Below are 17,002 nucleotides of genomic sequence, written 5' to 3' on the forward strand. Positions count from 1 at the left end.
CCTTTTTCAGTCCTTAAAAGCACCACTAACACTCCCCTTTATCTTACATCCATTACACCTTTGTTAATCTCTCCTTAGCTTCGCCCTATCCCTGTCCTTTTATTCTGCCCCACCTACTCCCCCCCGCCCCCCCCCCCCCCCCCCGCCCCGCCTCTCCAGCTATATAATTCATCACATTTCTATTCCTCTTCATGTTCTGCCGAAGAGTCGCACGGACTCGAAACGTTAACTCTCTCTCCACAGATGCTGCCAAACCTGCTGAGTTTATCCAGCATTTTCTGTTTTTATTTCAGATTTCCAGCATCCGCAGTATTCCAGCGTCATGTTTCGTGGCCGTGCACCATTCGCTGGCAGCGGGATTCTCTACTCCCGCTCCTTGTCAATGGGATTTCCCATTGAAGCCACACCACGCCGCCAGACAACCTACGGGCAGGGGTGCACAGCTGGCACGAAAAGAGAATCCCAACTGCTGGAGAATTCCAGCCGTAATCTCGAGTAGGCTGCACTAATTGTCTGTCTGTTTAACCAATGCAACCACTGGAGAAAGATTAGAGTTTGGAGAGAAATCCCAACGTCAGGGATTGGGGGGTGAGGAAAGGCCGTGAGTGGGTCTCCTGATTGTTCGTCATGTCTTCAGTAGAAGATTTTGGGAAAGCTGAGGAAATGGTGCAAATAGATATAATGTTGTTTTTTTCCTAGAGTTTCTGCAAAGCTTCCAAAGTAATGGTGGCCAATCGGGAGAATGGCCTTTGTCCCAAACCTGTTGGTGACAAGATGGTTGACGAAAACGAGCCTTTGTTGCTGGGCAAACTGAATGGGAAGGTCCAGGGACGTTTTACACCTTGCGACTGAACAGCGACACCGTGACAATGTCTCCAGGCGCACACGTCAGCTGCCCACAGAGAATCTCTCACGCTGGGCTAAACCCATGTGTGGAGGTTGTAAAACGAAAATTTTTATTTCCTCCGCACGGTATGCTGTGCAAGTTGGAGTACCAATAAAATGAGTGCTGAAAATGATCCTGTAAAGGTATGTTTATTACGTTTAGAGATTCCCTACCTCCTCGTCATCATCGACATATTGCCCATAATGTTGTTCCATCATTTCCCTCTGCCGTCGCTCCTGTTCCAGGGTTTGGCGAATCAGCTGGGCCACTTCACTGGTTTCTCCAGGTTTCTCCCGTCCGATCAAAAACCTAAAATCGATGCCATTTTTGGTAAATATTTTTCATTTGCAATGCCTTCGCCCAGATTACCGATCTGACTCTTGGGAGCCAGTTATGTTTCTAACTAAACCAGTTTCATATGATTAACGCTTCTCAAAAAGACAAATGGAACATAGAAAGGCTTAGCAACCAGCACAAAACCAAAATAATGTTGATGCCAGAAACCTGCGGTAACAAACAGAAAACACTGGAAATGCTCAGCATGATATAGACCATAGAACATACAGTGTGGAAAGAGGCCATTCGGCCCATTGAGTCTGCACCAACCCACTTAAGCCCTCATTTTTACGCTATCCCCCGCAACCCAAGCGATAAAAATACAGTTCATGTTTCCATGCCCTTTCATCAGATGAAACATTAACCCAACTTCTCTCTGCACGATATTGCCAGACCTCCTGGGAATTTCCAGCATATTTCTTCTTTATTATAGAAGGGTTTACACCAAATACTGTAAGAAAACGCAAGAGCTTCCAATATCGCTTTTAAGTTGCTGGCCCTTCCAAACTGCAAACTGATAGACCAACATGGAAACCTTGGAGCTTGCTATTCCCGTCAATACAGGAATTTAAATAGTTATAAATGGACCACTGAAGATTCGATTGACAAAACCGTTGTCTGTAAGTTCCATTGTTTCTATTGTATTTCTTTTTAAAGGTTATTTAATGTGACGGGGCGTCGTTGGCTAGGCCAGCATTTTATTGTCCATCGTTAAATGCCCTTGAGAAGGGGATGGTGAGCTGCCTCCTTGAACTGCTGTAGTCCCTGTGGTGTTAGGTACCTCCTAGAAGGACAGGGGCAGCAGATACATGGGAACACCGCCACGTGGAAGTTCCCCTCCAAGCCACACACACCACCCTAACTGGAAGCTATATCGCCATTCCCTCACTGTGGCTGGGTCAAAATCTTCAAACTCCCTTCCTAACAATCCTACACCACATGGGCTGCAGCAGTTCAAGAAGGTAGCACTACCTCACATTCTCAAAGGCACCTGGGGATGGGCAATAAATGCTGGTCAAGCCTGCGATGCCCGCATCCCATGAACAAATAAATAAAAGAAACAAAAAATTTAATAGCTTTTGGAAGTCCAAATACACAAAGTCTTTGACTAAAATAATGACAAAATATCCTCCTCCAAGATATTTGATTTAGGTTTTTGCTGAATAATTTAAGTTTAGCCGTTAAGATTAGAAATATGTTTCCCTGTCTAGGATATAATTCGGTCCTAGATCAGGTTAAACCTGACCATTCTGTGTGGTTAGTGCCAGGATATCCATTTCTTGTATGTTGTTGTTGAGGTTGACCAATTTGTACTGGGCTGATTGAAAAGGATAACTTTACTGTGTACACACACCCTTCTAATCTTTTCCAGCAAACCCTCCTCAGCCTTGTAATAACCTGATGGACTGCAACACTGCCTAATGTTAGCATGGATTTTCAAACATTGCAGATTTCTGTCAGGAGTGGTGCCTGATATGAAGTATCACCTACCAGGAGGTGTTTGACACCAAGTGACCAGCTATTCATTTGCACCCTCAATTTGACATACAAACCTGTCTCCTTTTCCAAACATTGAACATGTAACAATGCACTTTCAATTTTCTGCACAATTACTTCATCAGACAGACATGTCGCTGGCAGAAATTGAGCAGGCTGAATTTCCATGACGCAACATAAGCCACAGCCCCTGAAGTGCGCTCTGCGTTCTCCTCCTTCTTTGTGTGTGGCTTTGCCTACATGACTGCTTAATAATTGGCTCCTTTTGGCCTAGCTAACAATTCCAAATGACAAAGGGATTCAAAACTATACTGGTTTAAACACATTCATGCAGACGTTGCTTTAACATAACAAGTATCCCAAACCTTGATGGCTGCACTAATGCTTCGAGCCCGAAAATTACAGTAAGTTATTAATTATTGGTTAATGCAATTCCAAGAAATGGCCTTTCTACTTTAACATTAAAATTTAACAGCATTGATACTGCAAAGTGATTTCACTCAAACGCGTTTCAATATTACATGCAGTAACTCCTGAGCTATGACTATGGCGCCAACAACAACTGTTTTCTTTAGAAGCCACAAACATCTCCGTCCACCTCGGGTTTTTGGCTTCCGCACAGTATGATGGTGGTTTAACACTTGATGACCAATGCCATGCGTGCCATTCTACAGTATCCTGATGCGCATTTCACCACCCTCCCACTGACATTGGTGTGCGAAAATCTAGCAGTTCTGAGCTGGGCCATCTCACAGCAACACGGCGTTCCTCCTTGGGAAGAGAGTCAGGCTGTTAGAACATATCAATTACTTGGCATAAAGCCTGAGATCTGCCAGCTGACTGTGAGAGACACTGACTGGAGCCTGTATCTCACACCCGACCACCTGCTCAGGCAGCAGGAAGTGACAGTGCACGGATGATCATCTCCACTGGGGCAGAAATGGAGAGGAAAACATATTAATTCGAAGAGCGCAAAGTACACATGAGTAAACGTTTCTTAAGGGGGTGTCCGTGCAGTGAGCAGTGCTTCCTTTATCTAATCAATAATACCTCACAAACCAAACTAAGCAAAACGTACAGGGAATGAACTTGCGGTTCATCAGATGCTTTGCCCTAAGCAAAGATTTCAGTAACAGAACGGCCATTATCTCGTCACATTTTTCTGTTTGTTTTATTACTTCACTTTATAAACATAGGGATTATACAGACAAACGGTTCAGCAGTTTTGCTACCATCAGAATTTGCTTTCACAAAAACATTGGATTTATAAAAAATAAAAACCAGGCACAGTAGCATCAGGACTGGGTGCAAGAAAATCTGTGTAGATCTTACAATAACCTGTTCCCCTCTGCAGCAAATAGATTTTACAGTCTACCCAAGGAACAACTGGCCTATCTGCAGAAATATCTGCAGATCTGGGCAACAAGGCAAGCTAGAAAAATTCAAAGTGGTGTTTGATGTAGGAAGCAATAGTGATAAGTCATGTAATCATAGAATCCCTACAGTGCAGAATAATCTTTATTAGTGCCACAAGTAAGCTTACATTAACACCGCAATGAAGTTACTGTGAAAATCCCCTAGTCGCCACACTCCGGCACCTGTTCGGGGACACTGAGGGAGAATTCAGAATGTCCAATTCACCTAACAAGCATGTCTTTCGGGACTTGTGGGAGGAAACCCACGCAGATAGGGAGAGAACGTGCAGACTCAAAGCGTCTTTAGTGTCAGCCTGAAACAATCATTAGACAATTTGCATATGCTTTAGTACCTCTCTCCTCAATTGGTCAGTGCTGTGCAGAGCAATTGACCCTTATTGGTCTCAGATAAATTGGTGTGCTGTCTCTGACAGTGCTGCTCAAACTCAAAATTACTGATGAGGCCTGAGGCCCACCTTTGGATGAGACGAAGGGCCGAAAGCTTCTGGTCCCCCTCCTGGTGCGCTGAACAGTTCAGACTGAAAAGTCACCACCCCAGGACTCCAGTTCACATTATAGGGTAGAGTGTCCTTGGAAGAGGCCGAGCAAATCACACAGTTGTTTCACAAGTGTGAACCCTATCCCCATGGCACCATGCATTGATCATGGCCAATCCACCTATCCTGCACATCTTTTTGGACTATGGGAGGAAACTGGAGCACCCGGAGGAAATCCATGCAGACGGTTTGGGGGGGTAATCATTGTTCCATCACTCCGCCCATGTCTCACTTTATGAATAAATTTAAAACTGAGTGAAGATTGACTTCTGGTCTTCTCTCACCAACTGACTGCAAGACGTTAACACCATGGAGGGAAAGTTGTAGCTGCTCTGGGACAGTCTAATCCTATTATTGCAAGAAATCCCAGGGATTGGTGGCGCTGGGGAGCTGTCTTGCAGGTTGTAATGTAAATGTGCTTGGAGTCAGAGAAGTTCACAGTGCGGAGATACCATCTACAAGATATAGACCTGTGACCTCTACCACCATAAGGGCAGCAGATACATTGGAACACCACCATCTGCAGGTTCCCCAACAAACCATGCATATCCTGGTTCGGAACTAAGTTGCCATCCCTTCACTCTCACCGGGTTAAAATCCTGGAACTCCCTCCCTAAAAGCACAGTGGGTGTATCTACATGATGTGGGCAACAGCGATTCAAGAAAGCAGCTCCCCATCACCTTCTCAAGAGCAATTAGGGATGGGAAATAAACTCTGGCCCAGTCAGCAGCACCCACATCCTATAAGCAAAGAATAAAAATCTGGCGTGTGAGGAATGGAGGATTTTAGGAATATTGGTTTCTAAATAGTGGGGCAATTGACGGGTTAAAAGCCTGGGGTTATAGAACCATAGAATTCCTACAATGCCGAAGGAGGTCACTCGGCCTATTCGGGTTGGCACCGACTCACTGAAAGAGCACCCTACCTGGACGCACTCCCCTGCCCTATCCCTGTAACCCCATCTAACCTGCACCGTTGGACACTAAGGGGCAATTTAGCATGGCAAATTCACCTAACCTGCACATCTTTGGACTGTGGGAGGAAACCGGAGCACCCGGAGGAAAGCCACACAGACAGACACCCAAGGTCGGAATTGAAGCCAGGCCCCTGGTGCTGTGAAGCAGCAGTGCTAACCTCCGTGCCACCCTGACTGCAGTGGTCATGTTTTTTTAAAAAACGATTTTGTTTTGCAGGGCCAGAAGGTGAAATTGACCAGAGGAATGTGCTTTTCAGTCTGAGCTAATGCACTGTGGTTTGACTGGGGAAAGTCCCTGGGGAGTTAATGTGCGTTCAGTCTGCAGAGTTAATTTGTTTGTCCGGGGTGGGGGGATTGTACTGGGGGTCGAGAGGTCGGGGCACCCCCGATCTCTCCCTGCACTGTGCAGTTCCGGCGAGTGGAGCTCCTCAGTATAGAAAATGGGCGCACATTCCCCGCTGATCTACCCGAATGGCCGTTTGATAGCGTGGTGTTTCTCGGTGCTCCCAGCTATGCTCTATCGGACTCTGTTCCCATTCGGATAGATTGTGTCCTGGGGTTTCGTTCCAGTATCCTAGCCACTGTTGGGGTCTGATCTGGGATCGTAATAGATGAGATGAACATAGTTAAAGGGGCGGGGGGGGGGGGGGGGGGGGCGTAGTAGATGAGGTGTCATTTGATCTAAAGTTTGATCTTGGGGAACGAGTCGAAGAAAATTCATTCAAACGTGGTTCAGCCATTAATATCCATTGGATCTCGTAACAGTTCAGACCAGTATTCCTATTTCTCCGATTTTACTGGGTTCCATTTTCAGGAATACAAGGCCAGTTCTGACCAGCATTCTCATTTTCTCGTTTTTACTGTTTTTCCATTTGGGAAGATTGCCATACTCAGGATCTAGCATGCTGATGCACGATCAATTACTATTAAAATGAGGTAGTAACATAACTGAAGGCTTTAATAGACTAGAACTGTTCCCCAGCAGCTTCGGTACAGAATGAGGGCTGCTGGGACGGCACCGGTTCTTATACCCCGTCTGTCAGGGCGGAGCTCCATACAAAACAGCCAATGGTAAACTCCTAGGTTTAACCAATGGTCTTCAGCCTCTCGGGTACTGCAATACCACACATGCCATGTGCTTTTCTGTACTGTTTGCATGCTGCTGATTTAAATCTTGACCCTAACCCTTCACTAGCCCATATCACCTGGCATTCCACTCACCCAATAAACAACATTGCTAAGTACAAAATTAGCCATGAGAATTTCCACTTGACCTCAGCTCCAAACCTGACCTTCATTGTCTGTGAATCCTATCTGAACTGATTTTAGCAGGACTGCACCTTAGCTATCTTTCTGTTTGCAATATCTGTGACCAACAGAGACATCACTGCCAGCAAAAAGAGAGCAACAGACATTTTATAATAATCATTATTAGTGTCACTAATAGGCTTACATTAACACTGCAATGAAGTTACTGTGAAAATTCGCTAGTCGCCACAATATGTCGCATATTCGAGTACACCGAGTGAAAATTCAGATCAACAGAAGGGCAGCATGGGAGCACAGTGGTTAGCACGGCTGCTTCACAGCGCCATAGTCCCAGGTTCAATTCCCGGCTTAGGTCACTATCTGTGTGGAGTCTGCACGTTCTCCCCGTGTCTGTGTGGGTTTCCTCCCACAGTCCAAAGGTGTGCAGGTTTGGTGGATTGGCCATACTAAATTGCTCTAAGGTGAGGTGGGGATAGGGTGGAAGTGTGGGGCTTGAGTCGGGTGCTCTTTCCAAAGGCCGGTGCAGACTCAATGGGCCAAATGGCCTCCTTCTGCACTGTAAATTCTATGTTCTAAGGAGGGGGAGGGGGATTTACTCTGCTCCGTGGCAAATAACAAGGCAAAAAGACATGGATCTCACCCACTGATATCCCGACATGTTGTTCCACAGCTCCAGTATTAGCCTCACTGTTCTGAACAGGATAGCTGGTAAAATGCAGGGCAATCCCTCTTTCAATGTACAGTTTAGGGTCCAATTAAGTAAGCAGAATTGTTTCCTTTTTGACAGCTGCATTGAGCCAAGAAGAACAATGCCCCACAAGGAAAGATGAAGCATCCCTCCTCCCTGGCTCACCTCTAAATCTCTTTACCAAAGGGATGAGAACTGTTACTTTGGTTTCTGCCAGGATTCTCCTGTCCCCTGTTGTGTGGTATTCCTGTCCAACACTGAGCTACCCTGTGCCATATGTTTTGGGCGATAGACAGTCTGGGAGCTTCCAGATGTGGCAATCACATGTATCTTTAAGAAGCTACACTGTGGCACTACTAAGAAATCAGCTTGTGTAAGGCTGGAGAATAAAAGGAGACTAAAAACATCCCTGCTAGATGTTCACGATTGCCTGTGATCATTACTGCAGATGTTCACTACTGTCTGCATCTGTATCAGCAGGATTCCACGGACACCTTACGAGTCAGGCATACCGTGAAGTAATCCATCTGTGTAACAGTTAGGACCCAGGCTAGATCAAGGCCTGCACAGAGCTCTCTGTAGTGGTTGCCAGTAATCAACTTCATGTAATTTTGTCCAACCAGGACCCAATCAGTCTTATTACCTTGCTTAGCGTAGGTTGATTAGAGACAGATCCTTCGAGGTTCACAACGAGCCTCTCAACATATATGGTGACAGCTGGCCCTAAGAGAGCACGATAGTGGCTATGTGTTCACTATGGAGTGAAGTTACTCAGTCACTTTAAAGGCTGCAAACTGGGAGTGAATGTAGCAAACAATCAACCAGTCAAGAAGATGAACTGAAACTTCTTGCCACTTGCTTTCGGGAACCACAGGCGTGTTTGCCTCCACATTCATTGAACAACTTCCCATCAATTATTTACAGTTCATATTTTTAGCCACAACAATGCTGAGACAGAACCACGACAGACGTTTTATTCAGATGTTGTCGGGCTTTAATAATAAATAAGTGGAAAGGTAATTGCTCATTGAGAACAGCGTTTATTTAAATGATATTTTTATTCTTCCCCAGGAAATATAATCACAATCTTGAGATGAATAGCTTATTGCTACAAAGCAGTAAAAGATGCTTCACTGTCCTTAGCTGTAACTGGAAACGTCTTGAAATTTTAAGTGTACATTGCATGAATAAAGCTCTCACACGGTCACATGCATGAATGGAATTAATTAATGTCAGTATATTTCTCTGATATTGTATGGTTGAGAATTGAATTAAGTTGATTGATTACGGAAAAAGTCCTCTTGTTTTCCTTCCTTCTGCTTCTGTCCTGAGCACGACCAGACAGAACCAGAGAAGGACGTTCACAGCTATATTAATTATATGAGGTTGGATGCAATTTTTCCAGGGGTAATTGCACAACATTGTACTTCCAGCAAGGAAGACAACATAGTCAGAGACAGCATGGATTGGAAATAGGACTAATGACCCTGATTGTCCGTCCGAGAGAGGGCCCCCTCCACTACTGTGATATTCTGGAAATAGATTACTGTTTCTTGTTCATAACGTGGAAGATTATTATCCAACAACTGATTGGGTAGGGATAGAGAAGCTACATCTGCTGGTTGGGGACGAGGAGACAGTCTAAAATGTAGGGCCTGATTTTTCAGAAGAGAAATTAGCCCCAGATAATGTCCCCAGACACCACCATCACTATCCCTGGATATGTCCAGTCTCACCGGCAGGACAGATCCAACAGAGGTGGTGGTGGCACAGTGGTATACAGTTGAGATGGAGTTTCCCTGGGAGCCCTCAACATCGACTCTGAATCTGATGAAGTCTCATGGCACCAGGTCAAACATGGGCAAGGAAATCTCCTGCTGATTACCACGCAACACCCTATCCTCAGCTGATGAATCAGTGCTCCTCCACGTTGAACACCACTTGGAGGAAGCACTGAGGGTGGTAAGGGCAGAGAGTACTCTGGGTGGGGGATATCAATGTCCTTCACCAAGAGTGGCTCAGTAGTACCACCACAGACTGAGCTGGCCGGGTCCAAAAGGACATAGCTGGGACTGCAGCAGGTGGCGAGGGAAGCAACAAGAGGGAAAAACGTGCTGGACCTCATCCTCACCAACATGCCTGCCGCAGATGCATCTGTCCATGACAGCGTCGGTAGGAGTAACCACAGCACAGTCCTCATGGAGATGAAGAGTCCCTCCATCGTGTTGTATGGCAGTACCACCATACTAAATGGGAGAGATTCAGAATAGATCTGGTGATTGACCGAAGAAGTAATGGGGACATGAGGAAAAGATTTTTTACGCGGTGAGTGTTTAGGATCTGGAATGCGCCGCGTGAGTGTGTGGTGGGGCACATTTATCAAGACTTTCAAAAGAGAATTGGATAATCATCTGAAAAGAAAAAAAGTAAATTGCAAGGCCACAGGGAAATGGCGGGGTAGTGGGACAGTCGCAGAGAGTCAACAAAGCACATGAAAGGCTGAATGGCCCTTTCTGTATTGTAACTGTTCTATGATTCTCTGGTTATTCTAGGTGGGCTAATTTGAGATATAGGAATCCATTTTAGATAGTATTTTAAAAAGTCATATTCGGCAAGAAGCAAACTTTACTGCAGTGTGTTGCTGGAAAAGTGCCAACTGTATGGGTGAGTTGCTTTGTTGCTTTTCACATTATGGTGTGCTAAAGTATAGCCTTGGCACTGCTGATGACTATCTACATTTTGACAGTTTGACAATCTGTTGTCTCAATACTTTGGCACTTCCAAAAGCTATGCATAGTGGTTAAAACATATGGGCATGATCAATCTGCAGAAAGCTAGAAAATCAAAAGGTTTGAAAAGTAGGACAAAACTAATTTTTTCACGTGAATTTTATGAAGCGTATTATTCTATAACGCTTCTTCCTGTGCAATGTTTGTCACGGATTGGATTTTTATTTGGACTGAGGCGTGAATTTAGAAGCGTCAGCCAATTAAAAATAAACAATTATTTCACCAGTTACTGCAAACTTTCGTGTGAGGCCCTGGTGGGAGAGTCTGGGACCAGAGGGCACAATCTCAGAGTAAGGGGGCACCCATTTCAGACAGCAATGAGGAGGAATTCCTTCTCTCAGAGGTTAGTGAATCTGTGAAATTCTTTACCGCAGAGGATGGGTCGTTAACTATGTTCGAGGCTGAGGTCGACAGATTTTTAATCAGTAAGGGAATCAAGGATAATGGGGATAAGGCGGGAAAGTGGAGTTGAGGATTATCATATCAGGCCAGTCATGATCTCATTGAATGGTAGAGAAGACTCAATGGGCCGAATGGCCTACTTTTGCTTCTACGTCTTATGGTTGTTTTAATGTTGATATTAACTTTAAATTAGGGGGCATCACGGTGGTGCAGTGGTTAGCACTCTGCCTCACGGCGCCGATCCCAGGTTCGATCCTGGCCCTGGGTCACTGTCCGTGTGGAGTTTGCACATTCTCCCCCTGTTTGCGTGGGTTTCGCCCCCAACAACCCAAAGATGTGTAGGTAGGTGGATTGGCCACGCTAAATTGCCGCTTAATTGGTAAAAATGAATTGGGTACTCTAAATTTAATTTTTAAAACTTTAAATTAGAAAATATTGTTGTGCAAGATTTTTCATAAGTAAACCACCACACTGGGAGTGACTGCCACTGCATACGACTCTGGAACTGTACAATATTGAATGCACTATTTTGGGTGACGACTTTGATAAGCTATCCCGTCACTCTCCGCCCCCCCTTCCCATATCTTACACAGATTTTCAGCTGCTGTTTTTATGCTCTGAATACTTTACCAAGGAATGGACATGTCCTCCCTCTTGCCCTCACCGCGACATGTGCTTGGTGGCTCCCCATCGGGTATGGGAGAGTTGGGATAATGAATCAGCAGAAAGCTTCACTGCCAGAGCTTTTCCACATTTTCTGGCATGGTTCCAGCCCGAGCTATGAGGCTGTAACCAGGGCGGTGTTTTAGGCTCGGACTCTCAATGGTTCCAATGTAAAATATCCATGGATTTGTTGAAAACCCTGGCTGGCCTCATCGGCCCCCGTCACTGTCCCTTCCTTCGGCCCCACAGAATTCTTTATTCCTCTGGCTCTATAACCCCTTCTGCCTCACCCCTCCCTGCATCTTACTAATGTTAACCTTTTCTTTTGCATCAGAGGCTCCTCGCTGAAGCTGGCCTAACCTCAACCCATTCCCCTGGTTCTGGGCCATCCCATAGGCAGGGTGGGCTCCCAGAAAGATAATCATCATAAGGAGGAATATTTTCCCTCTGTACCTCTCCACCTCCTCCTTTTCTACATTAAAATCCATCTCTAATCCAAACTAAGCAGCAGTCCCCCCCCCCCCCCCCCCCCCCCTTCATGAAGCTGCTTTGGCTCAGCACCAATTCTGTTCCGATTACACACATTTACATAGCACCTTTGCCAGAGGGAATGTTATTGCTGCTGTTGTTGTTGTAACAAGTCCCGTCCCTGAACTGAGTTCAGCGAAGGTGATTAGCTATGTAACTCAAACTTCAGGTAATGACTAGAAGTGAATCATTACTCAGTTACTATACTTTAATTTCAGTTATAATTAAAAGGACAAATAAAGTAATTTCTTGGGCAATGTGCCATTTTTTTCATAAACTGCTTTTTGTTTCTCCTGAAATGCAGCTTTTCGTCCAAAACTGTTTTCAATCTAAAGCATTCTTAGGCCTGAACTGCTTTGCTATTAATTGCACCACTGGTCCTTTGGGCTTTCCTGTGCATTGCTATAATAAGCAATGGAACAATGTGAGGTTTTGGGATCAAGGGCAAAGCTATGTTGTTTTCTGAGTGCCAACACTTCCAACACTGGGTGGGTGAAGCTGCGGAGGGGTGGGTGAAGAGTGGACAGAGGGGTGGGTGAAGCTGCGGACAGAGGGGTGGGTGACGCTGCGGAGAGAGGGGTGGGTGAAGAGTGGAGAGAGGGGTGGGTGAAGCTGCGGACAGAGGGGTGGGCGAAGGTGTGGACAGAGGGGTGGGCGAAGGTGTGGACAGAGGGGTGGGTGAAGCTGCGGACAGAGGGGTGGGTGAAGCTGTGGACAGAGGGGTGGGTGAAACTGCGGATGGAGGGGTGGGTGAAGCTGCGGAGAGAGGGGTGGGGGAAGGTGTGGACAGAGGGGTGGGTGAAGGTGTGGACAGAGGGGTGGGCGAAGGTGTGGACAGAGGGGTGGGCGAAGGTGTGGACAGAGGGGTGGGCGAAGGTGTGGACAGAGGGGTGGGTGAAGCTGCGGACAGAGGGGTGGGTGAAGCTGCGGCGAGAGGGGTGGGTGAAGCTGCGGAGGGGTGGGTGAAGCTGCGGAGAGAGGGGTGGGTGAAGCTGTGGACAGAGGGGTGGGTGAGGCTGCGGACAGAGGGGTGGGTGAAGCTGTGGACAGAGGGGTGGGTGAAGCTGCGGACAGAGGGGTGGGTGAAGCTGCGGACAGAGGGGTGGGCAAAGCTGCGGACAGAGGGGTGGGTGAAGCCGCGGAGCGAGGGGTGGGTGAAGCTGTGGACAGAGGGGTGGGTGAAGCTGCGGACAGAGGGGTGGGTGAAGCTGCGGAGAGAGGGTTGGGTGAGGCTGCGGACAGAGGGGTGGGTGAAGTTGTGGACAGAGGGGTGGGTGAAGCTGCGGACAGAGGGGTGGGTGAAGCTGCGGAGAGAGGGGTGGGTGAAGCTGCGGACAGAGGGGTGGGTGAAGCTGTGGACAGAGGGGTGGGTGAAGCTGCGGACAAAGGGGTGAGTGAAGCTGCGGAGAGAGGGGTGGGTGAAGCTGCGGAGAGAGGGGTGGGTGAAGCTGCGGACAGAGGGGTGGGTGAAGCTGTGGACAGAGGGTTGGGTGAAGCTGTGGACAGAAGTGTGGGTGAAGCTGCGGACAGAGGGGTGGGTGAAGCTGCGGACAGAGGGGTGGGTGAAGCTGCGGAGAGAGGGGTGGGTGAAGCTGTGGACAGAGGGTTGGGTGAAGCTGTAGACAGAAGTGTGGGTGAAGCTGCGGACAGAGGGGTGGGTGAAGCTGCGGAGAGAGGGGTGGGTGAAGCTGCGGAGAGAGGGGTGGGTGAAGCTGCGGAGAGAGGAGTGGGTGAAGCTGCGGACAGAGGGGTGGGTGAAGCTGCGGACCGAGGGGTGGGTGAGGCTGCGGACAGAGGGGTGGGTGAGGTTGCGGAGAGAGGGGTGGGTGAAGCTGCGGACAGAGGGGTGGGTGAAGCTGCGGACAGAGGGGTGGGTGAGGCTGCGGACAGAGGGGTGGGTGAAGCTGAGGACAGAGGGGTGGGTGAGGCTGTGGAGAGAGGGGTGGGTGAGGTTGCGGAGAGAGGGGTGGGTGAAGCTGTGGACAGAGGGGTGGGTGAAGCTTTTTGGCACCTGCTAGATTCTTCACTCCTGCCCGCCATTAGTGGGATGGGAGAATTCCATTCCCTATGTGAAATGAAAATCGCTTATTGTCAGAAGTAGGCTTCAAATGAAGTTACTGTGAAAATCCCCTAGTCACCACATTCCGGCGCTGGCCTGCGTTGGTCTGCTTTAAAAGCCAGTTATTTAGCCCAGTGTGCTAAACTAGCCCCTGATGTAGGAAGTGCTTCCTGCTAAGAACGCTTCCTCCTGTTGGAGCAGCAGCTGTTCTGCTTGGCATCATCTGTTCTTCCAATTCCTCCTGCAGTTCTGAGTGACCCCCAGCAAGATATCCATGATCAAACACTCCTTTTTCCCAATGATTCCCACATGGTGCCCAATAGAATAGCACAGCATGCACTCTCTTTAGCCAAATTCCTGAAATAATCTTGGGGTAAAAATGTTGTGCCGTGCCAAAATGTCCCAGAAAGGAGACTTCCGATGAAATACTGTACAAGCAAGTGAACAAAACATGGCTCCCGGGCTTTTTGGGGGAATTTTGGTGTCCAAACCCAGTTAGTTGATCTGGTGGACTTCCGCCCGATGGAAGCATGTCAAAAAAGTCAACAAAGAAGCCCAATGTGAAGAAAGCTCAGGAGGGTAGAGTGCCAAAAGCATTTGAAGGAATAAAGATGGCGGACGTGCCCATTACATTAAACCTGCTGGCTGTGGTGATGGTGCAGGAACTGGTAAAATTTGGCAAATAGATGGATAGACAGTTCGAGTGGCAAGGCAAGGAGATAAAGGAATCATTTAAAGCCATTGCCCAATTCACAAACAGCTTGTCAAGACCTTGATTGTGGTGAAAGTGCGAGGTGAGAGGTTGAAGAGTGTGGAGGAGGCCTTGTCGCTGCATAAGGATCGGTTTGCCGCGCTGGAGGTGGAGTTGCTGCTCGTGGTGGAGAGCAATTAAGACCGGAGGTTAAAAGTGGAGGATTTCGCGAGCAGGTCGAGGCGGTTGAACCTCAGGTTGGTGGGGCTGCTAGAGGGAGTGGAGGGCTCGAAGTCGACCGAGTATTTTTCAGAGATGTTCTCTCAGCCGGCGAGACGGGACGGGTTGTTCTCGCCTCCGGAGTTAGATAAAACTCATCGGGCTCTCCAGCAGAAGGGAAGGCCGCGCGAGTGCTGATTATCCGCTTCCACAGCTACCAAAGGAAGGAGAGGATCTTGGAATGGGCAAACAGGCACAAGGTACAATAAATCAGGACAACAGGACTGAGCTGGCGAAGCGACGTGGGGCTTTCAATAAGGCGAAGGCGGCGTTTTACAGCAAGGATTTGCGGTTCGGGATGGTGTACCCGGCGTGACTACAGGTTACAATGAACGTCAAAGATTATTTCTTCGAGACGCCGGAGCTGGCGGAGGCCTCATCAGAGCGAAGAAGCTGGGACCGGTCTGAGAAGGACTGTTTACAACGCTGTGTCTGAAGGGGGTTATTTGTGCAGTGTACTCAAGCCTCTTTTTGTTCTATTTTTGTTCTTTTGGGGGTTAGGGCTGTAAGAAGGGCAGATTGATATTTCTTGGGAGGGAAGAGAAGCTTGTTAATGTTGTTGGGCAATGTTGGTGGGGGAAGTGGGTCAGGAGGGTTCGGGTGGTGATTCTGGTCAACAAGAGGGTTCATTTTCAAGCAAGGACGATTCTGGCTGATCAGAGGGGTCATTACGTGATGGTTACAGGTACACTGGAGGGAAAGGCTGTGGTGTTGGTGAATATGTATGCCTCGAATATGGGTCAAAGATGGGTCGGGCAGAGTGCACAGGATGAAGATTGGATGTGGGACTGTTATCACTGTATGTGAGTGACCCAACCCCAGAGTTATGGGCACGGAGGAAGAAGCTGCAAATACACTTTGGCCTGTTGTTCATGGGACGGGCGGTGCACTAGCTGCGGCGCTTAAAGGAGGCAGTGCAAGAATATGGGGAGAAGGCTAGTCACCTGTTTGCTCATCAGTTATGGCGACAGGAGGCCGCTAGAGAGATTGTGCAGGAGTTGGGGCCAGTTGGTAGGTCGGTCTCCGCCCTAGAAAAGATGAAAGGGGTATTTTGGACTTTCCATGAGGGGCTTTATAAGTCGGAGCCGCCGTCACATGAGCAGAGGATGGCAGAGTTCTTAGAAGGTTTGGAATTCCCACAGGGGTGGGAGGAATTGCGGAAGGAGTTGGAGGCGGTGCTGGGCTGGAGCAGGGAAGATGCAGACGAGGAAGTCGCCAGGGCCAGACGGGTTCCTGGGAGAATTTTAGAAGAAGTTTGCGGAACAATTGGCCCTGTTGGGTGTTGGGGATGCTTGACAATTCACTGGTGCAGGGTTCTCTCCTGGAGACGTTGGGGCATGCGTCCATCTCCCTCCTCCTGAAGAAGGATAAGGACCCCATTAGCTTGACGACAGGGCCAAGGCAGATTTACAGAGGTGGGACAGCCTTCTGTTGTCGCTGGCGGTTCGGGTTCAATCCATCAAGATGAATACCTTGCCGCAATTCATGTTTTTATTTCAATGCCTAAGTATTTTTTCCGTGGGATGGAACAGCTCACAATGGGTTTCATATGGGCGGGGAGAACGCCTCGGATTCGGAAGGGGGTCCTACAGACGGATAGGCAGGCAGGAGGGCTGGCGCTGCCGAATGTTTTATTAAAGGGAGGCCAATGATGAGAAGGTGGTGGGGTGGTGTGATGATCTGGAGGTTACTTGGGTGCGGGTGGAGTCAGGCTTGGAGGCGCTTGTGACGGCGTCTCTGTTGTTTGCTCTGGGAAATATTCTTCGAACCTGGTGGTCGTCTACATTTTGAAAATATGGCGGTAACTCCGTCAGCATTGTAAGCTGGGGCAGTGTCAAGATGGGCCCCTGTCTGTCGGAATCATTTGTTTGAGCCGACGAAACTGGAAGCCACATTTGGGGGGCGGAAAGATAAGGGGCTGGAGAGGGTGAGGAATTTGTTTCTGGAGGGGCGGTTTGCCAGCTTG

At 48.0% G+C, this 17,002-nt stretch overlaps 1 protein-coding gene across 2 annotated transcripts in view; it reads right to left on the minus strand.

The window, feature by feature from the left end:
- LOC140398453 (neurabin-2-like) overlaps positions 1 to 17,002 on the minus strand; it is a 282,584-nt gene that overhangs the window by 75,769 nt on the left and 189,813 nt on the right. For both annotated transcript variants that reach the window (XM_072487146.1, XM_072487147.1), the window contains one exon: positions 1,060 to 1,195. In XM_072487146.1, coding sequence (XP_072343247.1) covers positions 1,060 to 1,195 — 136 coding nt within the window. The remainder of the gene's footprint in view (positions 1 to 1,059; positions 1,196 to 17,002) is intronic.

This window comes from Scyliorhinus torazame, chromosome 21 (assembly GCF_047496885.1).
Source record: "Scyliorhinus torazame isolate Kashiwa2021f chromosome 21, sScyTor2.1, whole genome shotgun sequence".
In the NCBI taxonomy this organism is placed as follows: domain Eukaryota; kingdom Metazoa; phylum Chordata; class Chondrichthyes; order Carcharhiniformes; family Scyliorhinidae; genus Scyliorhinus; species Scyliorhinus torazame.